The sequence below is a fragment of the Gossypium raimondii genome, chromosome 9 (assembly GCF_025698545.1).
Source record: "Gossypium raimondii isolate GPD5lz chromosome 9, ASM2569854v1, whole genome shotgun sequence".
Taxonomy (NCBI): Eukaryota; Viridiplantae; Streptophyta; class Magnoliopsida; order Malvales; family Malvaceae; genus Gossypium; species Gossypium raimondii.
In genome coordinates, this window is record NC_068573.1 from 41,789,574 (window position 1) to 41,816,480 (window position 26,907).

Below are 26,907 nucleotides of genomic sequence, written 5' to 3' on the forward strand. Positions count from 1 at the left end.
AACAATGTTTAGAGAGGAATTCCAAATAGTTACACCTGCGGAACCATCATACAGCCAAATATAAGAATTAAAAGTGTTCAACAAATCTAAAAGCAAGAAAAGAAGATTTTTTTTTTTTGGTTGAAAATCAATGAAATAATTGTCTGATAGCCAAAAATCTTAAAATCCAATTAGAGAAGTTTTGCTATGTAAAGAAAAATAAAATTTAATTATAATTAAATAAATTTATCAACTTTATTATTTTACTTAATATATTTCATTAATGATGCATGAAACTTATGTACTGATAATGTATCAAATATTATTAATTTTTCAGTTCTCGAATTTTATAACCATGTCACCGCTTTTTTTTTTTTTTTGGTTGGGGATGAATTTAATTAATATTTATTATCCATGCATAAAGAAAGCAAATATCTTTCCCCTATAAAAGGAGGTCCAAGGCATAGCTTTTCTCCCACAAATCACCCATTCCCTCTCCTTTACTATCAAACCATAAACATATAGTACTATTGGGAAATTCTTAAATATTATTTCTTTGCTTTTCTTTGTGCTTTAAGGTAGAGATAAGAGCTGCAAGGGAAGTAGCAAAATGGAGCAGACAAAAGGAAATGAAATGAGAAATATTAATGTTACTGATGATCATGACGATGACGAGAAATGGGTTTATGATTCTTCTGTTGATCATAAAGGAAGACTTCCCCTTCGAGCTTCCACTGGTGCTTGGAAAGCTTCTCTCTTTATCATCGGTAAGGTTGCCATGAAAACGTTTTCAAGCATGCATTTTCTTCTTCTTCTTTTCTTTCTGTTTCATTTAGCTGTTGTTGCATGCTAAGCCAATGACGTTACATCACTACTTGACACCTATAATGTCAGTTTTTACAAGATAACTCCAACGACGACACTAGTCCACCCTAGATAACTACTTTTTCAGATTCCTATTAAATGCATCAACTCATCCCTTACCCTGAGCTTTTAAACTCTACACACGAGATTATATGTCAACGTGTGAAGTTGCATAAATATATGTATATACTATTGGTATTTATAGTAAGTGATAAATAAGTTTGCAAATGAATCAATGGTCGACTGTTAAAAACCATGGATTACAACATATATATATATATATATATATATATATATATATATATAACTGTTATAAATATTTGTGAGGATTGAGTATTAATTCATTTAGTACCGTGATAGTTCTTGAGAGTATTGAGTGATGGTGTAGAAATTGTATTAAAGAAAAAGAAAGAGAGAGAATAGAAGTAATTATTGGAAAGTCAGTTTTACATGATTCTCATCGAACTGGCCTTAATACAAATCTAGGAGTAGTTTTCCATGAAGGAACAAAGTTAGCCATACATCTAAATGGCATACATACAAAGTATAAGAGATAATGGCAACAAAAAAACAAAAATAAGGGTGAAGGTGGGAGAGGGGCCCACTGCAGCACTCACTGAATAATATGAGTGCTGGTGTCAGATGCCCCGGCTTCATCCTAGTAATCTGCTCATCACCAGAGAAGGGGCTTAGGAAATCTCGTACACCGATATAGCTTGAATGAACCATAAACCCTAATTAAGAGATCAGTGGGAGTAGCACTATTATTTGACTTTCTTTATGCAATGGGTTGTCCTGTTTTCCACTGCTGCTTTCATCTCGATGTATTTGAAAATTTTCAGTTTTGGGTTTTTTTTTTAATAATTAATTTGGGCTGTGATTTTTTTTTTATTTAAGCAACGGTGCAAGTTGATATATTAATTGGTTGTTGGGTTTGTATAAGTCGACATCAAGAAATCTTGATGATATTCTTAAGTCGACCGATTTATTCTTGTCTACCCACACAGTCACAATCCCAAATATCATTATAAAACAAAGGCCCTACTGCTTTTTTTTAGTCAAAATGTAGCCTCTAATTTGCAGTTAAGAACAAGAACAAATGCCTAAAGTCCATATCATCAGGGTTAGCTAGCATTGTTGTTATTTTCCTTTTCGTGTCGTATTGTGATATATGGAATATAATCTTTGTTGAAATTTTATAAGAAAGGTTTTTTTTTTTTTTTTTTACTGTGGTGATTCATGTGGGGGTGGCAGCAATCGAGTTCAGTGAAAGGCTGAGTTACTTTGGGATAGCAACGAGTTTAATCATTTACCTCACCAAGGTGATTCACCAAGACCTCAAAACTGCAGCGAGGAGTGTCAACTACTGGGCTGGTGTCACCACCTTGATGCCATTGTTTGGAGGTTTCATTGCTGATGCTTACTTGGGCCGCTTTTTTACTGTTCTTTGTTCAACCATTGTCTACCTTTTGGTAATTATACATCCTACTCCCAATTCTCTTCCACTTTCCATCATTTTGATTCGGGATTAACCACTCTGTAATAAACAGGGATTGATTCTGTTGACAATGTCCTGGTTTGTACCAAGCTTAAAAGCATGCGAGGGTGATGTGTGTGCTGAGCCAAGGAAGGCTCATGAAGTGGCCTTTTTCCTTGCCATATACTTGATCTCCATTGGAACGGGAGGCCATAAACCTTCATTGGAGAGCTTTGGAGCTGACCAGTTCGACGATGATCACCCACAGGAGAGAAAGAACAAGATGTCTTTCTTCAACTGGTGGAACTCTGGTCTTTGCTCTGGACTCTTATTGGGCGTCACTGTAATTGTATACGTTCAAGACCATGTCAATTGGGGCATTGCGGATATTATTCTCACTGTAGTAATGGCTTCGTCGCTGTTAATCTTCATCATTGGCAGGCCGTATTATCGTTACAGGATGCCATCGGGAAGCCCCTTAACTCCAATGTTACAGGTTTTAGTAGCTGCCATTTCTAAAAGAAAATTGCCCCACCCCTCCAATCCTGCGGATTTGTATGAAGTTCCCAACTCCCAAAAGGCTCAGGGGAGGCTTCTGTGTCACACCAAGAAACTTAAGTAAGATAGGGAAAAAAAACACTTTTAAGACTTTTATATTGATTTCCATTCCTCTTTATAATTTTACTCATGCGCTGTGCCTCTCAGGTTCCTTGATAGAGCAGCCATTGTTGAGGAGAAGGAGAATTCATTTGAGAAACAGGATCCATGGAGACTTGTAACAGTGACCAAGGTTGAGGAGATGAAACTTGTTCTCAACATGATTCCCATATGGCTAGCAACATTACCCTTTGGAATCTGCGTAGCCCAAGCTGCCACATTCTTCATCAAACAAGGTGTCGTTATGAACCGTAACATTGGCGGTTTTCTCATCCCACCAGCTTCCATTTACTCTCTAGCCGCCATTGGAATGATAACGTCGGTAATCATATATGAAAAGATCCTCGTACCAATACTAAGGAAAGCAACTGGAAACGAACGAGGCATCAAAATCCTCCAGAGGATTGGCATTGGGATGCTTTTCTCAATCGCTACAATGATAGTTGCAGCCCTTGTGGAGAAAAAGAGATTAGGTGCAGTCAAAAAGGACCCAGTGAATGGCTCCCTCTCAATGAGTGTATTCTGGTTAGCACCCCAGTTCCTCATCATCGGTGCAGGAGATGGATTCGCCCTGGTGGGCTTGCAAGAGTATTTTTATGACCAAGTACCTGATTCCATGAGAAGCTTAGGCATTGCATTTTACCTCAGCGTGATTGGAGCTGCAAACTTCCTTAGCAGCCTGCTCATAACGCTCGCTGATCACGTCACTGAGAAGGGAGGGAAGAGCTGGTTCGGCAAAGACTTGAACAGCAGCCGCTTAGACAATTTTTACTGGCTATTGGCAATTATGACCATGGCGAACTTGCTCCTCTTTGTTTTCGTGGCAAAGCGTTACTCTTACAAAAATGTCCAGAGCTTGGCTGTCGCTAATTGCAATGAAGATGACCATGATGCTGCTGGATCCATGGCTTAACATTAATAACTCGTTGTGTCTTCACATAAATAAAGATATTGGTGCTATTGTTTAGTGTTTCCTAGTCTTCAATCAAGGCAAGTTATGAGATTGTAGCGTAGTAGTAAAGCTCAATTTGTTGCTTGTATCAGCTTGTAATATCTTTCTATCAGTAAATCAACTTGAATTTGTCCATTTTCTTTTTCAGATCAAATTAAGGTTTGGGTCGTTGCACTAAATGTTACAAGGTTTAGAGATGACTAGTTAGTAAGACAACAAAATAGATGCAAGAAATCCTTTGGCTAGTAATTGTATACCAAGGACTGTTATGAAAAAGCATTTATTGAATTTCCCAAGTCCTTTTCCTTTTAGTTGGGTACAAATAGATGCAAGAAATCCGTTGCCTTTATGCAACAATATCAGTGTCCAGCCCCATTACAGTAAAAACTTGTGCAAGTAAGATACTGTAGCATTTACCCAAGCCATACGATCAAAACTACTTTAGTTTCCATTTTTCATTCTCAATTTAAAAATAAAAATGGATGCAAAATAGAGAATTTTTAATTTAATCCAAATATTTAGTATGCAACTTCACTCCTTAGTCTTGTATTAATGTCAACACAAATATATAAACAGTTGAGAATTTTAAGACTTGGAAAAGTTAATACAATTGCAAATCTTTGCAATACGACTAAACAATTTAAGCAACTAAATGAACCCAACGAGCGACACTTGGAACCCCTTGGTTAACAGCAAAAACCATATAATAACCTGGCGGAGCAACCGCTCCATTTGGTGGTGCTGTACATTTAATCCTGTACCGGCCACCATCTGGAACTGACGGCGTAACGTTAATTTTAACTAATCTCTGACCTTGTGAAAACGAATGTGTAGCAAAAGGTGCGTTCCCGAAATTGACCTCGATGATTCCCACGACCGGTAGTGAAACTGACACAAATACATCGAACGCCTCGCCATAACGTACCGTCTCGGGAATTCCCTCGATTACCGGTCGAACATTGGCTCGATCCGGGGATAAATACTCAGGTGAAAATGTTTCCAGCCTTAATTCCGTCGGAAATTCAGCACCGAATTTGTAAAAATAATGTGGGTTACTACCTGCAATTAAAACCCGCCCATCGGGTAACAAGTTGGCGGTTGAATGGTACATTCGGGGAACTGTTCCCGGGTTTAAAGTCATGAACCGTAAACCAACTGGTTGATCCGGTCGGTATAGAACCGGGTATAAACACGGGTTGGAAGCCATCTCAAACCCTTGGGTCCCGGCTTGAGCTCCGTTGATGATCAAAGTATCACCCGTGGGCAGCATCACCATATCTCCCATGATCCGTCCGTATGGCATATCCTCCATCTCCCAACCCGGTTTTGGATCAGTGGCTACAATGCGCCCACAGCTACCATGCGCCGGGGTATCAGTACTCCTCTCGATGAAAGCTCCGTATTGAGCTCCACCGCAGATGACAATCACAGCCGTTGAAAAATCCCCTTCAAGGGCTAACATCACCGACGATCCAGCTGAGGGATAATTCCGTGGGCCCCCCGATAATGCTGGGTAATCTCGAATTACTCTATTGCCCTCGTGATCGTACATCACCGCTTTATTATTGGCAAAGATGAAAAGGTGACCGTTGGGAAGGAGGTGGACGTAAGGGTATAAGTTGTCCATTTGGTTATCTTCCACGTCAGCTAAGAATTTCAGTTCAATTGCGCCTTTCTTGTTTTTCCTCGGCGGATAGTACTCGACGGTGTTCGTTCCTCTCCCTCCGACGATAATTACCGTTCCGTCCGGTAATATTTGGTTCGTTGCATACCATCGGCCATTAGCTAACTCCACGTCTTTCAGCTCCACCCAGTCGCAAAACTCTCCAGGTTCACACGGTTCGAATTTCCGGATCTTTTTAAACCCGTCCAAGTCTCCTCCAGTTTGTACAAGTGTTCCGTCGGGGAGGAACTGTCCCGATGAACACCAAGTGTCGGTGAGTATCATCAACGGCCGGATTTGGTTGGTTTGCAGATCCAAAACGACGGAATGAGCGAAGCAATCCTTTTTAAGTACGACGTCGTTCGAGTCGATACGGCAGTGACCTTTCGGAAGCATTTTACGGGAAGGTCCGATGTTGGTCCGGTCCAGAAGAACAACCGTGTTAAACCGGGTAACCGCCGTATGCATGGAGGCTACGCCGGCATTTGGGACTAGAAGTTCCCATGTGCCCGGGAGCTGAGCCCTTACCGTCCATAGAATCGTAAAAATTAAGCTTTGAAGAAGCCATCGGGAAGAAGAAGCATATTTCGCCATTGCAAAGGAGAGAGAGAGAGAGAGAGAGAGAGAGAGAGAGAGAGAGGAGGGGAGTGGAGTGGACACGAAAGTAGCAAAAAGACACTACTATAAAGTAAGCTGAAGAGTTATAGAGTGCAGGAAGGTTCGGAGTAAGGACGTAAACGTGAGCCGTTGGATCACGAAGAATCTAATGATCGTACGTGAATCTACATTGCATGCTACGAAATCAGAGTGAAAAAGGAAAAGCTTGAGACGAGAGTGTGGTCACTCAATTCAACGGTAACGTTGTAAAAGTGGGTCCTTAAATTCCATTATATATTGGCACGTAAGAAACTGTCGAGCTATATGTGATTAAAAGGTGGAAAATAACATAACAGTCATTTTAATATATCCTAATTGCATTGTGGCTTCTCTATAAAAAAATATTAAAATTGATCATTGTAAGATAAAGTAATAAATGGTGTCTCCATTAAAATTGTGTCATTAAATCATATTTTGACGTTTCCTATATAAGTTATAATAATAGGTTTAGGCAAAAATCTTTATACATTCATTTAATTTGATCTAAACTCTTTTATCTTAAGTGAATTGATTCCTTATATTTCATTACTAATATGACACTATTTTGTCATATATATAATGACGGCGTTATTTTTTTATTTATAATTATTATATCTCCACTCATGTCAAGATACGTGGCAAGTTAGAAAAATGTTCGAATGATAAATTTGTCACTAAAAAGCTGAGAAGTCAATTGTGAGCTCACCATTTCGAGAAGACCATTTGGACATCAGATGACTTAATCTTCGTCGAGAACATGTTGACTCAACTGTTTCATCCCATCAAGTTAAAATGAATAACAAGATTTATCCTATAATATAAAATAAACATTGGGGCACAATTTTAATTGAAAGACAACGATGCTTAAAGTGAAGTGGATAGTCCAATTGAACCGATGATATAAAATCGAATAAAAGGAAAAAAAAATCAATATTTAAATATTTTGTTTATATGTAAGTATTGAGGTCAACAACCCAATATTTACAATATTGCTTAAGGACTATATTGAGGGATAAGGACACGTGGTGGTTCAGCATCTAAGGCTATGCAGTGGTTAGTTGTGTAAGCGTGGTTTTGTGTTTTATTGTGGGTGGGGTGTTGGAGGGTTTTAAATTTTGGAAAAACCACTGTTTGAAGGTGTCCACTGATTCAATGTGCTAAGTACAAAATGGCCACCATAGGAACTTGTAACTGAATAATTGACCCCTTACCCCTTTATTATATGTTATACGAATATTGAATAAAGATGTTTGTTTCATATAAATAAATATTTTAATGATTTTATATTATCAATAAAGTGAAAAATATCTCAAAGTGAATTTAAAATGATGTTATTTATCTTTAAGATGTAATAATATAATAAAAATATTTAACTTTCTTAATATTTAATATTTTAATTATATTTTATAATTATTTTATTTTTAAAAAATCTATTGACAATGTAATTATATTCCGTACTTATATTTTAGTTATTAACTAAAATATTTTTAATATAAATTCAATACTTATAAAATTTAATACTTAAAATGTAATTTATCAAGACAAATAACAAGACCTTATTTGTAGGATAATTAAAAAGGCAAATAAAGACAAAATAGTTGGCATTTAAAGGTATAAAAAATTAAATTCATATATTTCATCGTAATATTAAAAAAAATTCAGACAATACAACTGAAATTACCAAGCAAAACCATCAAATTTGCTGTAAGGTTTATTCAAATAAAAATTATTTTTGTTTAAGGGATAAGGATATATTTATGGTAAATTTTAAAATTTAATCTGTGAATTGTTTTTCAGATTAATCATTGAATTTGGCATCATACAAATGGCCACACTAAAAGAAAATGATGTGATAGATTAAGATTGTATTATATAATTATTTATTTTCAATATATAGAATATCTAAAAATAAAATGTAAAAAGTAGACATATATAAAAAAAAGTAAAAATATAAGAAAGTAAGAAAAATGTGTAAATTTTGATTAGCTGAAAAAAGTGGATACATTCTGGATTTTAATGATATGTTGTGTACCTGATTAAAGATGTTGAATTTTTATTTCCTTTGGGTTAAATCGCCGAGGTTTTTAGTTTCTAACATTTTGCTAAGCTTGCTTCAATTAAATTTGCACACTTCACTGCGAGCTGATATATCCCACTGTTTCCAGAAATTCTTTCTATTATTCATTTGGGTAGCACCAATTAAATTCCAAGTTATGTAGTTCAGCTTTGTCGGCGAAACTCAACTCTTTTAAAGGAAAAAAGGCTTATCTTTTGGAGTGAGAGACGTTATAAGCATTGGAGTGGGTGGGTAGATGATGTCCACTCAAACAGCCACTGGACCAATGATGAAGAAGATGAGGTCATCACTTCGGAAACTTATGGATAAAGCTTACATAGAATATTCTATGGATTTCAATAAACTTATGGATTATCTTTTCTTTCTTTCTTTTTCCCTTTTTTACAAGAGGAATGGCAATTTAAGCCACTTAGATAATCTTTGGTAAACTTCATTCCCTCACAATTCTAACAGTAAGTAAATTAATCCCAAACAATTTTTATAGTTTAGTCCTCGTTAAATTTGAAAGTGAACAATTAAAACAATTAATCACAATAGTTTATAGTTTCCGTTAATTGTATAAAAATAATTGATAAAATAAAAATTAAACCCTCAATTTGAGAGAGATTAATTTACTCAATCTCAAAATTAAAAGGGACAAAGAAACTTTTTATTGTTAGTTTTCCTTTTTATAATTATTTCTCAAATAATTTTGTTTTGGTTAATATGAAATTCAGGACGTCTTGTGACCTTTTTTCTTTTTTTGAGATAGAACGTTACCGTTTATATTATTCAAATATGGGGATAAGTATGGAAGAAAATATTGTATGCATTCAGTTTTCAATTTTTATACGGTGTTAAATAATTTAATTAAAAAGAAAAAGAAAAGGAAAAAGGCTTTTTATTAGTTTTTAGTGGTTTAGGTAAAGACAAAATGATTTATATTTCAGATACCGAGTCATTACCAAAGGTGTTAATGGGTGGGTTCAGGCCCAATAAAAAGATTTAGGCCCGTTTATTAGGTTTGGGCTAAGTTCGACTCAAAAAATGGATTTAAATTTTACTTAAATTTAGTCTGGATAAAAATACTAAAATTTTGACCTGATTCATCCGTATTAATTTTTATATAATTTTTAAATATATATAATATATCAAAATACTAAAAATATTAAAATAAATATTTCTCAACAAATTAAAAATAAATTAAAAATATGTATACTTAAATAACACTAAAATAGATGCAACTTAACAAGCAAATGCCACTAAAATAATAACAAAATTAACAATAAAACAAGTGTTATACAATATACAAACAATAACAACAAAATAGTAGTAGCATAATAGTAAAATGATATCAAAATAGGAAGAAAACAATAAAAAATAGCATTAAAATAACAAAAAAATAGCAATTTTTTTTGTTTTTTTTGTGAATTCGGCCCAACCAGGCCAAAAAGACCTAACCTATTTTTTAAATAGGCCTTATTTTTGCCCAAACCCATTTTTCAGATCTATGTTTTTGCACAAACTCTCTCGCTTTTCAATCAGGCCAGGCCGCAGGTCTAGTCACTAATTACAAAGAAAGACCAGCAACAAACAATAAACGGCCTAAAATACTACTATAATATAGGGGTTAAGATATATAGTTTGGAGTTGAGTGAGAAATAAGGGGAGCTATATACTGTATAGAAGATGGGAATGTGGAGGGCGAATAAAGAGCGAAACTCTACAAATACAATGGCTAATATTGGCCTAAAATATAACAGAGGATTCTTTTTAAGGTTAGAAAATTCATGCAGCATCTGTCACGCATTACATAATCATGGAACACGATAGAGTTACCAAATCTACTAATAAAAGAAAATGAAATAGAAGTGGAAGTGGAAGTACTAATGATGTTGTAAGCCTCTAAAAGGTGAACGCAAGTAAGGATAAACCAGTGCCAGAGCTTGTAGATCACAATAATGGAGTGGCCCTCAATCACAATATCTGAATAGCCTCTGTCCTTGGCAAATTTGAGTTGCAATGCTATTAAGTTTTCCCTTTTGAGTGGTTCCAAAAGGTCTCAAGAACAAAATCGTTTGCGTTTCTCGATACAATGCCGACTTCACCACTATGATCCTTCGTAACACAAGCACCATCCACATTCCCACTTCACAATCCACCACATCCTAAGAAGAATTGGGTCACGAGCAAAATTATGTATGTTGACACCATTTTTTGGATAAAACGGGGTCGACTTGGGTTTTGAAAAATGAAACGGGAGTCGCCACCAATCTTTTTTTATGAGGTGTGATTGGATCATCTCGAAAAGTGGTTGTTTTTAATAAACGGTTTGATTTTATTAAAACAACAAGTTTGGTCCACGAAATTCAGAAAAACGGGTTCAGGAGTCGGTTACGCACGAGGAATGATTAGCACACTCGATACGCCCAAAATTGGTACCTAGTTGATTACTTAATGTCTTAATGTCGAAAATTGAAAACTTTGAAGAATTTTAAAAATACGATCCTTGTATTAAAACGTTGAAAATTTTCAGGAAAAGGGGCATATTTCACGTTATTCGAGAAAAAAATCATATCTAGTAAGTTAGGACACAATGTCTCGAATTCCCGATACGCGAATGAAAAATGCTTATTTAAAAGATATTTAACTATCTTGGATTAGAAAAGGGATCACGACCAGTAAGTTAGGACACGATCCTTTTTTAATTCCCGATATCGTTTAAAACTTGAGTTTGAAAAGATCCGTGTAATAAAGTTTAAAAGAATATTCAATTGTTTAAATCAAATGAAGAAATCGCAACCTAATACGTTAGGGCACAATTTCTCAAAATATTAAACATTGAATATTGCATTTATTTCGAAAAATCCTCGTCTCGAGAAAACAATGTGTCACATCCAATGCGTTAGGACACAACGTATTGAATTCTCGATAACGAGCTTTTTATCATTTTTAAAAGAGTAATCTCGATTATTTAAATTCAACGAAGAAAATCGGAACCCAATACGTTAGGGGTCGATTCTCTCGAAGATCCAAAATACCGAATATTACTTATATTTTTAAATTTTCTTTTTGAAATCTAAAAATGGGTGTAATGAAATGATGATGATAATGTAAGTAAAATAATCACGAGCAAAACAAAATATAAATAAGTAATGAGACTAATATATAAAAATACCAAATGCAGACAAACCTAAGCAAGATAAAATAACAATAGCAGACATGTACATGAAGAAAATAAATAAAGATATATATGTGAATTATAAAAATAATGGAAATATATAAAACATGTATATATGAAAGTATGTATATATATAAATTAAAGAGTATATAAAAAGTATAGAATTACTTATATATATGAAAATTAAGAATATGTATATAAATATATATATATGTATATATAAGGTATAGAAAACATATATATAAAAATACATATATAAAGAAGTATAGATATATAAGAAAATATAAACATATATATAAAATAAGGTGTAAAGATATATAAATAGTTATATAACAGTAATATAATAGGACAAGTTTATTTAAAATTTAAATAAGTAAATATAAATAAAAATATAACAATAATAAGGAGGAACTAATAGTATAATAATAGTAGCGTCAATATATATACATAAAGGGAAAATTTAATAATAATAACTAGATTAGTTAATAAAACAACAAAAATAACAAAATGGACCAATTTGAACTAAAAATAAAATTCAAAGGTTAAAACTATAATAAAATAGGCAGAGGAGGACCAAAACGGAAGGGCGTGAAAGGAAGAAGGACCAAAGAGGGAAATAACCCCTCGCTTATAAAACGCACAGCTTCAAGGTGGACCAGATTGTAAAGCAAAATAGATTACAGGGCAAAAAAAAACAAAAGAGCTCGATTGCAAAATCATTTAAAATCGGAAGGGCTGAAAGCGCAATTAGCCCTTCCGCTAAAAAACACGCGGATCCTGGCTTAGAGCGGGTCGGGCGGATCGGGTCAAAGCCAAAACGACGTCGTTTTGGGGCTTAAGGACGCCGGCCAAAACGGCGTCGTTTTATCAGGGTATAAAAGCCACTATTTGGGGAAAAAAATCATTTTGCATTTGAGAAAGAAAAAAAAAGAAAGAGTGAGGGGATTTTCTCTCTGGACTAAGTCCAGGTTCCGGCCAGGGGACCGCCGCACTGTCGTCGCTGGCGTCACACCGGCCACCATACACGGTGGTCGGAAAATTAAAAAAAAGGTAAATTTTTTTTATTTTCATTTTTTTATGTTCTTGCATTGATAGAGAAAGAAATAAAAAAGGCTAATGCGTAAAAAAAAAAGAATGGAAAATCACCTTAGATTTCTTTTTTTTTTGAATCTGTTTTTCTCTTTTTTATTCCTAAAATATTCATACAAAATTAACAAAAAATGAGAAGAAGACCCTGTTTTTACAAAACCTCAAGATCGGTTCCCCCCTTTTCTTTTTTGTTGCTGCTATGGCTTTATAGCCATTTTACAACTTGTGTTCTATTATTTTTTCTTTTCATTTCCTTCTTTGGCTTTGCAGGTAAGTGGTAATGGGACGGATGGGACGTGCGCGACGTAAGTGGCAGAGCAGTTGGTGGCTACAGCGGTGGGGTGGTTGACCAGCAGGCCCTAGGTGCGGCGCACCTAGGGTTAGGGTTTGTTGTTTTCTGCTATTGGGTGTTGGGCTAGGGTTTTTTGAATATTGGGCTATAGGTTTTGGGCTTAGGTGATTTGGGTTTAGGTGATTGGGCATTGTGTCAAAAAATTGGGCCCTACAGCTGCCCCTCTTTACTCATTGTCGTGTAACAAGAATAGAGCAAAGACATCAAAATGGACCAATTTTTGCCCGGTGTCGCTGAATTTTGACTTCTTCTGGCGCTTCTCTTCCTCAAATAGTTTCACTCCAGTCCACTGTGCCTTGTTGCTTCGATCCATTCCACTGCAACTTTAAAAAGACAAGACTTTTAACTTCAATCCACTCTGTTGTAACTTCAGGGGGTGAGGTTTGTGGTTTAAATTTACTTCCCTACTATCTTGGGAAGATAAGATTCGCTATTTTCGATCTGTTCCACTACTGCTTAGGGTGACAGAATCTGCAATCTTCAACCTACTCCACTACTGCTTTGGGAGATAGGACTGTTTAGGGAAATAGGACTGGATGCGATCTGCTCTACTGCAACTTTAGAGAGATAAGGTTTACCATCTCCAATCTGTTTAACTGCAATGTCAGGAAATAAGATTTGTCGTCGTAGCTTCAATCTATTTCATTACACCGCCAGGGAAGTAAAATTCATTGTTGTAGCTTCAATCTATTTAACCACAATGTCAGGGAAGCAAGATTCGCCGTCGTAGCTTTAGTCTGTTCCACTGCACCACCTAGGAAGTAAGATTCGCCGTTGTGGCCTCAATCTTTTTAATTGCAATGTCGGGGAAAGAAGATTCGCCTTTGTAGCTTCAATCTATTCCACTGCACCGTCTGGAAGTACGATTCGCCGTTGTGGCCTCAATCTTTTTAATTGCAATGTCGGGGAAGCAAGATTTGCCGTTCTGACTTCAATCTGTTCAACTGCACTGCATAGGAAAGTAAGATTCGCCGTTGTGGCCTCAATCTTTTAAATGCAATATCGGGGAAACGAGATTCACCGTTATAGCTTCAATCTGTTCCACTGCACCGCCTGGGAAAGTAAGATTCACCGTTGTGGCCTCAATCTTTTAAATGCAATGTTGGGGAAGCGAGATTCGCTGTTGTGGCTTCAATCTGTTCCACTGTACTGCCTGAGAGATAGAATTATTGGCTTCAATGTACTCCACTGTAACCACAGGGAGGTAAAATCCGCCATCTTCGATCTGTTCCACTACCGCTTAGGGAGGCAAGGCTTGTGTCTTCGATCTGCTTCGCTGTCAATGCAGGAAGGCAAGATCTGTTATCTTTGACCTGCTCCACTACAACCGAGGGAGGCAAGGTTTGTGTCTTCGATCTGCTTCGCTGTCAATGCATGAAGGCAAGATCTGCTATCTTTGACCTGCTCCACTACAACCGAAAGAGGCAAGGCTTGTGTCTTCGATCTGCTTCGCTGTCAATGCAGGAAGGCAAAATCTGCTATCTTTGACCTGCTCCACTACAACCAAGGGAAGCAAGGCTTGTGTCTTCGATCTGCTTCGCTGTCAATACAGGAATGCAAGATCTGCTATCTTTGACCTGCTCCACTACAACCGAGGGAGGCAAGGCTTGTGTATTCGATCTGCTTCGCTGTCAATACAGGAAGGCAAGATCTGCTATCTTTGATCTGCTCCACTACAACCGAGGGAGGCAAAGCTTGTGTCTTCAATCTGCTTCGCTGTCAATGCAGAAAGGCAAGATCTGCTATCTTTGACCTACTCCACTACAACCGAGGGAGGTAAGATTTGTGTTTTCGATCTGCTTCGCTGTCAATACAAGAAGGCAAAATCTACTATCTTTGACCTGCTCCACTACAACTGAGGGAGGTAAGGCTTGTGTCTTCGATCTGCTTCGCTGTTAATGCAGGAAGGCAAGATCTGCGATCTTCATTGATCTGTTCTCTGGGGAACATGACCTGTACAATGAACCTAATTATGCCTAATGATTAGGATGGAATGATCAAAATGAATCAAATACTCCTAAATAGACATGTGTGAATAGTGTTTGCATGAATGCAAAATTTTATTTTTCCGAGAATGATCCCGCTTAGGTTGTCATTACTCGAAGTTTATTAAGGCTTTGTGACTAACGTGCTACGACGCCTTCTTGCTTGACTGGCTTTTCTGAAGAAACATTTAGCCAGGTTGCCCCCCACTGTGAACCTCAAAGTTTAATCCATTGGGGCGCAAAATTTGTACCATCATTCTCCTACTGTAATCCAAGAGTAGAAATATGTAGCCTTTCCTCAATCTTCTCCTAAGGATACAGAATGTGAAGCTCTATGGTCCTAAATGAATCAAATGCTCCTAAATAGACATATGTGAATGGTGTTTGCATGAATGCAAAATTTTATTTTTCTGAGAATGATCCCACTTAGGTTGTCATTACTCGAAGTTTATTAAGGCTTTGTGACTAACGTGCTACGACGCCTTCTTGCTTGACTGGTTTTTCTGAAGAAACATTTAGCCAGGTTGCCCCTCACTGTGAACCTCAAAGTTTAATCTATTAGGGCGCAAAATTTGTACCATCATTCTCCTACTGTAATCCAAGAGTAGAAATATGTGGCATTTCCTCAATCTTCTCCTAAGGATACAGAATGTGAAGCTCTTTGGTCCTAAATGAATCAAATGCTCCTAAATAGACATTTGTGAATGGTGTTTGCATGAATGCAAAATTTTATTTTTCTGAGAATGATCCCGCTTAGGTTGCCATTACTCGAAGTTTATTAAGGCTTTGTAACTAACGTGCTACGATGCCTTCTTGCTTGACTGGCTTTTCTGAAGAAACATTTAGCCAGGTTGCCCCCCACTGTGAACCTCAAAGTTTAATCTATTGGGGCGCAAAATTTGTATCATCATTCTCCTACTGTAATCCAAGAGTAGAAATATGTGGCATTTCCTCAATCTTCTCCTAAGGATACAGAATGTGAAGCTCTTTGGTCCTTTATGCCATTCTAATGGTGTCATACCAAATGCTAATGCATAAAATGAGGAATTTCTTTTCCGATGAAACCTCTTCTTATTGCTTTGTGGTTATTGCTTGCTTATTTATTGAAGCCTTATTACCGATGCGACATCTTGTCATTTTGCTCAATCAATATTTTTGACAACAAAATCTGAAAAGAATGACTTAATTTAGACTCTTCATTCTCAGTTTTCCTTCCTTTAAACTTGGTGCGTTCTAAACAATAGTCCTGTTTCAGGTTCCTGTATTATTTAGAAAATTTTAGAGTAATATGCAAAACTTCCCTTGTGAAAGTTTTATTAGTCCATTAATCATTATTCCAATGCAATATGCTTGTAAAAAGGGTCATAACAATGGATAAGAATAAAGTTGGTTCTGGGCATAACTCGAAAGTAATAAATTATCAAAATAGAAAGATAATAAAGCAATTGATTGGGAATGTGTATATTGGAAAAGAATGAAGTATTCCAAGAATAACAAATTTAATATAAATAATATAAAAATTGGGTGCCCCAGATATCGCAGCTCGAACTTCTCTGTACAAACTTTCTGAATACCATTCTGAGTTTGACATGTGTTTAGGAGATCTACAGTGACTTTGTCGATGCCCCAAAATGTCGCCTACCCTTTTCTATTGATTCAGGTATAGCAAGATCACTATATGCCCCGATCTGATCAAAATTTGAGCTGCTCTGATTGCCTTATGCCCCAATTTGATCCAAAATTTGAGTCGCCCTTTTCGGGTTTTCAACTCAAGTCCCCTTTGGCCTAAGATGCCATTTGCGGGCTTTCCCCTTATCCTCTCCATTTTTTATTTTTCATTTTTCATTTTCATTTTTTTGACTCAAAGTGCCCTTTGCGGGTTTTCACCTTGGTCCTTTCTTCTTCTTTAAACAACGTGTTTCTTGACTGGATCTGAGTTTATAGGATTAGCAATCTCACTCAGGATCAGTGCTCCTCTAAAAATGGTCACTTTACAACATAGGGACATTCCCGGTTTGGCATTTATTTCTCTCTAGAATCCTTTTGTTGAGGAATGATCTTCTTTCAAGATCCAGCCCTCTTGTGGAATTCTCTGGGATGACCCTGTTTGTCATGGGCTCGTATCATTTGCCTTTGGCACATCTGACTCTGCTAAATAGCTTTTAGTCTTTTTCCTTTTGATCAGATTGGATTCATTTTGCTCAACTGAAACCAGGGAACAAGGATTTTTACTTCAATAGGTAGAACTACTTTCGTCTTGTAAACCAGAGAAAACAGTGTTGCCCCAGTCAGAGTCCCGATAATCGTTCGAAAAACGAGGAAGGCAGATGGTAACCTCACATGCCAACCCTCATAAGTCTCAGTCATTGTTTGCAATTCATTATTTTACAATACAATGACGAACCGTGGTGTCTGATATTGAATTGATTATAGCCCTCAGCTATCGTGCTATTATTCGAGTTCAATGCATTTTTCAATATCATCCTCTCTGAAATTCTATATCGGCATATGATGACATTGTCGTATGAAATAGCTTCTAATGATCTCAAAAATGAAGCAATGCCCATTAAAGGTATTCGATAATGGTGATGTCCATGCCCCATTTTGCTCAAAATTTGAGTCGTCCTTTTCGGGTTTTCAACTTAAATCCACCTTTGGTCAAAGCGCCCTTTGCGGGTTTTCGCCTTGAATTTTTCTTTTTCTTTTTTCTGCTTTTGATTTTGATTTTGATTTTTTTAATTGGATCTGAACCCATAGGATTAGGCAAGTCCTTGTTATCCCTTTTCGAAGAATTTTCCTTGATATAGAGCCTTTTGGGGCGCCACTACGACAGAAAACTTTGGATGTTCCTTCTTAATCAAGATAAAATCTGACAACATCTTGAAGGGACAGAAACTCGACTTCAAACGGGCAAAGCTATGCTGACTCAACGAGAAAGGCATTGCCCCGACAAAAAATTGCACCGTTCATACTGCAAATTTCTGACATCGAGCTATTGTACAGATTTCATTATCAGCGGTTAACCCGAGCATATCCTGGTATGATCATATAAAGACATCTTTGAACTCTAGAGGTAACTCAACAAGGCCTTGCTTCGTCTTTGCAGTCAGGTCAATTCTAATCTTCACCAAGCTCACAATTTCTAATGATTCCTTGAGAGGTAGGATCTGTTTCTCCTCTTGTTCTACCATCCTCAACAAGTTCAGAGATAAGCTACGATCTATGTCATTTCTAAATTCATGAGATCCATCTAAACAAATGCCTCGCTCAAAAGGAAAATCTGAGTCTGTAGCAGTGTCACAAATGTCATTAATATCTGGGGACTCATAATAAGTACCAAAGAATATACCAAAAAAGTATAAATTTATGAATAATTATTTATACAATATGATTATGAATGAATGAATGATGTGGAAGAAAATCCAAAAGAATGAAATAATCAGACATAATTATTCAAAAAGAATGAAAGAATATTGGCTCAAAAGTGAATGCAAAGATGTATTTTATTAGAAAAATAATGTTCAGACATTAGCCTATTTCACAAAGGAAATTCTATCGCTTTAGGCTAAAAACAACAAAATGTTCTGAACATTACTCTAAATAAGCTCTGATAACTACAGGGATTTCTTCCACAAGCTAATTACTTAGAACACTCCAGATTTATAAGGGCGGGTATCTAACAAGGTCCATTTTCCTTTGTGTCTTCATATATGGCATTGATGTGAACGTTTTTTTTTTACTCCTTCACAGAACTCTATCTTATTGGCCCTTAACTAACCGCTCTTGTATTTGCAGTTGTAGTTGGTCTTGCCTCCCCCTTTGGAGTCGTTCAAGTTTTTTCAATCTTTGGTCCATTTTTTTTCAGGTACCGCAAGAATGTTGGTTTCCCAGATTAGCTAAAATAATTTTACTCAATTAGGGTCTTTTAATGGTCCTTAATGCAGATGATGTTATGTAATGCAAATGCATGAAGTGAATGCAAAAAAGAGACGTTGATTCTTGGTTCAATTCTATTAGAAGAACTTTACTAGAAAACAAATCTCTTTACATAAAGTGGATATATATATACGGCTTTGCCCTTATAGGCGGAGACGTTCGATCCTCTTCTTCATTCAAGCGTTTAAGATAAATCTCATGAACTCTTCAAAAGGGACGTCTCTTTTGTCTCCTTTTTGCTTGATCTGGGCCACGACCCGTTGCTCATTCATCGTCGTGATGCTCGTTGGCTTCTCTTTAAGAAAGTTCAGCGGCTCTCGAATAATCTTTACCATCTCGAATTCTTGAACAACGAAGCAATGACCATGTAGTCCTCCATTAAACTATCATCCTTCTCTTATCACGTTTTCTTGGACCATATTCGGACAACCGTATTATTATCTACTTTATCAAGAAACCCATTTTCTTATGACAAGCTCTCTATTTAACAACCGAACGTGAATCAACACCTCTTTTTATGATGAAAATGCAATCATAAAAAAGAAAACAGGTTAGTACAAAACAAAAGCAAGCAAGAATAAAACAGAACACCTATTCGGGTGACTACTAGGGGTTCAAAGTGGTTCTACCTAGGGTGGGCTCCTAAGGTCTTCTACATGTGGTTTGGCTCTAAAGCAAGGGTACCCGAACCAGTAGATTCCTCAATCCTCACCCATTATAGGCTCATACGGCCTGAGTTTGGTTCAGGGGAATATATTTCTATATGGCTGCAAGGAGATGAAAATCTCACGAAGACATAGGTACGGATGTATCCCGGAAGCGATTCACTATCCTGCACGGAGGTGAAAACCTCACAAAGGAGTAGCTTCTCACTCTCACTTAAAAGGGTGTGACCAAAGGTCATGCAATGCAATGCAGAAAGATACCCAAAATTTAAACCAACACAGCAATTATAAACCATAACAATGACAATTGTAATACCGACGAATGAAATACAATGAAAGGATCGTATATTTAAATCAAACTTTCAATTTTCGATAAAAAGGCAAAAAATAATCAACTCGTGGCTTGACTCTCTTAATTTGGGTCCCCAGTGGAGTCGCCAAGCTGTTGACACCATTTTTTGGATAAAACGGGGTCGACTTGGGTTTTGAAAAATGAAACGGGAGTCGCCACCAATCCTTTTTTATGAGGTGTGATTGGATCACCTCGAAAAGTTGTTGTTTTTAATAAACGGTTTGATTTTATTAAAACAACAAGTTTGGTCCACGAAATTCAGAAAAACGGGTTCGGGAGTCGGTTACGCACGAGGAAGGATTAGCACCCTCGATACGCCCAAAATTGGTACCTAGTTGATTACTTAATGTCTTAATGCCGAAAATTGAGAACTTTGAAGAATTTTAAAAATACGATCCTTGTATTAAAACATTGAAAATTTTCAGGAAAAGGGACATATTTCACGTTATTCGAGAAAGAAAACCATATTCAGTAAGTTAGGACACAATGTCTCGAATTCCCGATACGCTAACGAAAATTGCTTATTTAAAAGATATTTAACTATCTTGGATTAGAAAAGGGATCACGACCAGTAAGTTAAGACACAATCCTTTTTTAATTCCCGATATCGTTTAAAACTTGAGTTTGAAAAGATTCGTGTAATAAAGTTTAAAAGAATATTCAATTGTTTAAATCAAATGAAGAAATCGCAACCCAATACGTTAGGGCACAATTTCTCAAAATATTAAACATTGAATATTGCATTTATTTCAAAAAATCCTCATCTCGAGAAAACAACGTGTCACATCCAATGCGTTAGGACACAACGTATTGAATTCTCAATAATGAGCTTTTTATCATTTTTAAAAGAGTAATTTCGATTATTTAAATTCAACGAAGAAAATCAGAACCCAATATGTTAGGGCTCGATTCTCTCAAAGATCCAAAATACCGAATATTACTTATATTTTAAAATTTTTTTTGAAATCTAAAAATGGGTATAATGAAATGATGATGATAATGTAAGTAAAATAATCACGAGCAAAACAAAATATAAATAAGTAATGAGACTAATATATAAAAATACCAAGCAGACAAACCTAAGCAAGATAAAATAACAATAGCAGACATGTACATGAAGAAAATAAATAAAGATATATAGTTGGAAAATGTAAAAGTCTTTATCTGTTTCAATGTACAATATAATTGGGAGGTGCCATTGGAGTACTTTACAATTCATAGTCTTTTTTTTTTTTGATAAAGCACCATTTGGCAACTTTATAGATTTTCTTTAAACGAGTTCCCAATGTTAAAAAAAAGTGTAATATACAAATTTGAAATCATTTTGTGTCATTGAATACATGTTAGGACCCGTTTAGATCATAAACCAAATGTTTGAGGCTTATCAGCTTCAATCAAGGTCTTTCGGGTTGAGAGAAATATGAATTTTACTAAACTTGAATTTTTAAAACATTTTTATAAAGTCATTAACCCAAGTTTAGAACAATTAAAAGCCTTTAGAGAAAATTTAAAATAATTTTGAAGATGTTTGGGGGTGGTCAGAGGTGCTTGAGACTCAAAATGAATCACAGAAAGTCAAAACGACTCAAAACAGTGCAATTGCTTGAGTCTGAGGCACTTGTTGCGGTAGAAGTACCTAGATGTATCGATACAAGTCTCCAGGCAACGTATTAAGGCATTCTACCTCACTTGTGTCAATACCGTTGAGCCCAAGTTCTGAAACCACGACCTCTAAAGCCAAAAATTGACTTAAAAACACTTTAAATATACCCAAACATTATCATATCATCTCAACATGAATCGAAGCATTACAAATCAATGTTTAAACTCATTTGGGCACAACAACATGACATAAACACATTCAAATTGGAATGATGTAACAACTCGTTTTTGATGGTACAGAAAACAATGGTTTCGGAATCCCATTTTTCGACAATCGAGTCAGTAAATATTACTTATTAATATTTACGAGTCATTTATAGTGTCCTAATGATTTTTAGTCTGATAATTTTATTGACCGGTTAATTATTGTAATACAAAGACTAAATCGTAAAAAAAATTATTAAAGTTAATCGCTATTAAACTAAATGGGCCTAAAAGTGAATGATTTTAAATGGCAATATTGCCATAATTATTTATAGTGGCGTGTTGGCTGCCTTGTTTCTTTTGTTAATTATGTTATATTATTATTTTAAATTAAGTAATAATGATAATAAAACATAAGTCACCATCTTCATCCTTATATTATTATTTGTTAATTATGTTATATTATTATTTCGTGAGCTCGATAACATTTAAGCTTTGAGATGTGGTTGAAAACACATTTATTGTTTAAAAACATTTTCTCTATTAGCCCCACTTTAGTATAAGGTAAATAAATAATATTGGATCGTATTAACATGTTGTATATTTCATAACTTCATAAGTGAAATTGAAATCTTCCATAATTCGAATAGTACATGAAAGAAGGAGATTTTAATAATCTTAATGACCAACAAATGATGATAAGAAGCGTATGTTAAATATTAAAGAGGAACAACCTAACAAATATTAATTAAAACAATTAAATAAAATTACATATGATGTTTATTTTTTATTTTTTAGTAATATTATTATCAACTATTTCTTTAGACTAATACACGATTATTTGATTTTAATTTTTGTTACTTGTTTAGAAATTATTTTATCATACTAATTATCAAATATGATATAAGAAATTACGATATAATTACATTTTATCAATCAAACACGTGTAACAAATTACAATTCAATTAATGTTGTATCCAAAATGCCTAATTATTTTCAATAATAATATTATTTTACTAACAAATCAATCCAATTGCAATTGGCTCGTAAGGAAACTATTAAACGGACTGAGTTAATATTCTTAATTTTCGCAAGTGGTAGATAACATTAACATACTGCAGGAAAAAAAAAGTAATCCAAAGCACCTAAAGATAAATCTTTATGTCCCCGTTAGGGTTCTGCTTAGGGTTTCTTCACTTCTTTTCATTTTCCTTCAGACTTCACCAAAGTGAGAAAATGACTTCCCCGTTTCCCTTGCCTTGAATTCTCCATCTTTCTACTTTAAAACCCAAAGCCCCAAAAGAGTTTTTAATTTTCTTTTCTTATAACCCTCAAAAAAAAATTTCTTATTGGAGAGAGCTTTTGATAGGATATGAATATGGAGGCAAGAGTTGGGGTGGTGGTAGAAGGAGGGCAAAGGGCTTTAAATTCAGCACACGGAGCTGTTGTAGATGCTGGGGCTAGAAAGTTTTTACAGCAGCAGCAGCAACAACAACATGAGCATTCTTCAAAGCAGGGCTTGAATCCGCAGGTTGGGACTGTTCAACAGCTTCTTGCTGGTGGTATTGCTGGTGCTTTTAGCAAGACTTGTACGGCTCCTCTTGCTCGTTTAACCATCTTATTTCAGGTCTGGTTTATAGTTGCTCTTCTATTTTATTAAAAATGCTTATTCTTTTGTTGAATATGAGCGGTAATCTGATCCGGGTATTTCGTTCTGCGTTGCTATTTCCCGTTTAAGTGAAGGTGGAGATTGGGGAAACGGGTTTGTGAGGCTTTTTTAAAGGAAAATTGTACCTTTTTAGTTGTATTTTGAAGGTTTCGGTTTTAAGAAATGAGGTAAAAGATGTAGAAGATTATATTATACATCGATTTTAGATGCTTGGGATGTTAATGTTTTGTCTGTTTATTCGGTTTTCTTTTGTTGGAAATAGGTTCACTAAAACAGTCGGTATTTTTCTCACAAGAAATTTAATTTTAATGGATTTGGATTTTGGATTAAAACGATTCTCTAAATGAGTAATTGTGTAGGCATAGGGGTAATAGTGTCACATTTTGCGTGGAGTAACAGAATAATGGTGGCAGCTTAATGAATATGAATAATACGTCATGAATTTGCTTACTTTTCTTGCTGTTATATTATGCTGGAATACTTTCTACCTTAACCTTGAATGCTGATGATTTCTTCTGTTCTCAGGTCCAAGGAATGCAGTCAGATGTATCAGCATTGAGCAAGGCTAGCATATGGCGTGAGGCTTCTCGCATTATTAATGAAGAAGGGTTCAAAGCATTTTGGAAAGGCAATCTGGTTACCATTGCTCATCGTCTTCCCTACACTGCAGTCAACTTCTATGCCTATGAACGCTACAAGAGTGTATGTGTTTTTTTCCCCTTCTAAATGATCGTTTTTGTTTTTCTCAATAATGTTTTCCAATTCACTCGCTCCTTTGTTTTTGCAGTTTCTGCAGTCTACCCTCTGCTTGGAAAATCAAAGGGGAAAAGCTGGTGCTGATCTCGGTGTGCACTTTGTAGGCGGTGGGTTGGCTGGAATGACTGCTGCCTCTGCTACATATCCATTGGATCTTGTAAGGACGCGTCTTGCAGCCCAGGTAATTGAGTTAGGCACTTGCATTTGCCATTGCCTATGCTTTTGACAAAGATTTTATATGTTGTATTGCTTCCATTTTCTTTATATTGAGTTTATACTTTTTTCTTATCCTCCATTTCAATTATTCTTCTGAACTCTGCAGAGAAACTCAATATACTACAGGGGTATTTGGCATGCCTTTCATACCATTTGCAGAGAAGAGGGAATTTTCGGCTTGTATAAAGGACTTGGAGCAACATTATTGGTATATAGACTATTTTGCTTTAATTATTAGTTTCTTATCTCATTGTCTCTAATTGCTGCTGCAATGCAATGTGTGATGCAGGGTGTTGGACCAAGTATAGCTATAAGCTTTTCAGTATATGAATCTTTGAGATCTTATTGGCAATTACAAAGGTAAAAATTCTTATTTCAGTATATAGAAATTTTCTTGGTGTGCTAAGGCTGTAACCTGTTTGGAATTCCTCTGATTTTGCTTTAGGCCTGATGATTCCACTATTATGGTTAGTCTTGCTTGTGGCAGCCTCTCAGGCATTGCATCATCAACAGGTCAGTAATCTGCAAGTGCAACCCTGCTTTTTGGTTTGACTCTGCTCACTAGATTTTGGTACTGTTAAGGGGCTTCTTTTCCCCTGGTTGAACGGATTATGGTTTTCCACAATAAATGTTTTTGGTACTTATTTTCTCAAGTTGACACGTCCCATTGGTTTTATAATATGTTTTCACAGATAATTTCTCATCTCTGCATGACTTTTTTCCCTCACTGATGATATGCAGCTACGTTTCCTATTGATCTCGTGAGGAGACGCATGCAACTGGAAGGGGCTGCAGGGCGAGCTCGTGTTTACAAAACTGGGTTGACTGGGACTTTCAGGCATATAATCCATTCGGAAGGTCTTCGTGGCTTGTACAGAGGGATTCTGCCTGAATACTACAAGGTGGTTCCTGGTGTAGGCATTGTCTTCATGACCTACGAGACATTGAAGATGCTTCTATCAAGCATCCCAACCGGTTATTAGCTTAAGTTCGGTTAATCATCTTAGTCAATTTGGTTCTCAAGAAGACAAGGAACCCCAAAAGAAATGGTAGAAAAGTGAAAGCAGTCAGTTAAACATAGAAAAGATAGGAAAACAAATGGTTCTTTACTTGTTTCTACTGTATTAGATGTGAAACCTGGGTGGTAAATTTTGCAGTTTGCTGCCATGGGCATTTTTGTTTAATGTATAGGTAATTGGCACTGCAAGAGTGAATTAAGTGTAATAACTATCTAGTTTCAGCACACTTAGGCCTAAAAATTTAGTTAATTAACAATTATTGATGATCATGCCATCATCGCAGTTTTGTATGCAACTTGTTTGTTAACTGCCCTCGTGCAGGTTGACAGTGTTCGATTCCTTTGTATTTGAATGATATTAAAAGTACAAGTGGTGTGGACAGTGGAGAAAAGCTGTGTGATTAATTTCTATTTGGAAAATGAAATGTAGTTCGATGTTATGTTTTAGAGATTAACTGTAAGAATCAATTACGGATTTTGATGTAACTACAAAGTCATGTAAGAATAGCAATTACTCTGTTCCATTTATATGGCTTTTTGGATTTGAACTTGGTAGGAAGCATTACAAGCTTTTTTAATTATCTGTCGACAATGGAAGCCATTGTTTTATACTATTTTCTTGTCGGTGATTGGAGGGCCTGGCATGAACGAGGAGGACCACTAGATTACATGCATAATAGCGACATAACATTGTAGCCAAGTGTCGGGACGAATTTGTTAGCATAAGATGCATACAGGTGGAAAGTAAGCATGGAATTTATTCTCTACTCAGAAGTTGCTTTGCTTATTTTAGCAGAAAATACAGAAGAATGCTTTCTAGGCTTCTACCAGGTCGTGAAATCATTAGATGGATGGTCCATTTTGTAGTCTGCCAGGGTCGCATATGGATATAATGTTCTCCAAGGGAAGGAAAATCCTGGTGAAGCCAACAGATTGTGTGCCTGTTTGGTTGGTTCCAAAGCATTCAAAATTTTCATAGCCTCACAGAGGAGTTAATAAGCAAACCGGGATTTTTTTTACGGTTTTGTCCACGAAAGGCAGTTCACTTATATTCCAAAACCAATTTGAGGAACTATTGTGTATTGATCATAAATAAACTGCTTGTTTGAGGAGGCTTGGAATGCATCATTAACATATCTTTTAATAGCCAAACAAGAAATTGGTGAGATGGGGACAGACAGTAAGGTGCCTTTCAATGGCCAAGAGAATAGAATATGCTAAGCACATAAAGCCGATTGAGACCATCAAAACCAGATACTACACGTAATGTGGTCAAGTCTTTTCCTGTGCAACAGTTTATTATGTTCGATAGAGAGAGCTAAAGAACCCCAAACGAGAAGACGTGTTCATAAAGCTCAAGATTCTTCAATTGAAAATGGAAGCTTCAAGCAGACTATATATATAAAAAAAACACTTCTCTTGTTTCGTAGTGATAGGTTTTGGGGAAAAGAAAGTAGTCATGGAAGATCTATTTGTCATGAGGAAATAAGCAGTCAAGATCAGTACTCCATCATTTTCTATGGAAAGTAAGGCCATCATTGGTTTAAGCAGAACAGAATCAAACCATGATTCGAATTGGAGCACCTTATCCCCCACCC

At 36.0% G+C, this 26,907-nt stretch overlaps 3 protein-coding genes across 3 annotated transcripts; 2 read left to right on the forward strand and 1 right to left on the reverse strand.

The window, feature by feature from the left end:
* Positions 1-450: 450 nt before the first annotated feature.
* LOC105799818 (protein NRT1/ PTR FAMILY 5.6) lies at positions 451-4,064 on the forward strand. Its single transcript, XM_012630574.2, has 4 exons — positions 451-746; positions 2,098-2,315; positions 2,394-2,938; positions 3,026-4,064. Exons 1-4 carry the CDS (start codon positions 590-592, stop codon positions 3,888-3,890), a joined length of 1,785 nt encoding a protein of 594 aa, XP_012486028.1. The 5' UTR covers positions 451-589; the 3' UTR covers positions 3,891-4,064.
* A 382-nt stretch (positions 4,065-4,446) lies between these two features.
* On the reverse strand, positions 4,447-6,257 carry LOC105799819 (aldehyde oxidase GLOX). The gene has a single exon (XM_012630575.2). It carries the CDS (start codon positions 6,184-6,186, stop codon positions 4,570-4,572), a length of 1,617 nt encoding a protein of 538 aa, XP_012486029.1. The 5' UTR covers positions 6,187-6,257; the 3' UTR covers positions 4,447-4,569.
* A 16,502-nt stretch (positions 6,258-22,759) lies between these two features.
* LOC105799820 (uncharacterized) lies at positions 22,760-25,701 on the forward strand. The gene is made up of 7 exons (XM_012630576.2): positions 22,760-23,277; positions 23,845-24,021; positions 24,107-24,256; positions 24,398-24,499; positions 24,581-24,651; positions 24,737-24,804; positions 25,033-25,701. Exons 1-7 carry the CDS (start codon positions 23,023-23,025, stop codon positions 25,272-25,274), a joined length of 1,065 nt encoding a protein of 354 aa, XP_012486030.1. The 5' UTR covers positions 22,760-23,022; the 3' UTR covers positions 25,275-25,701.
* The last annotated feature ends 1,206 nt before the right edge of the window (positions 25,702-26,907 follow it).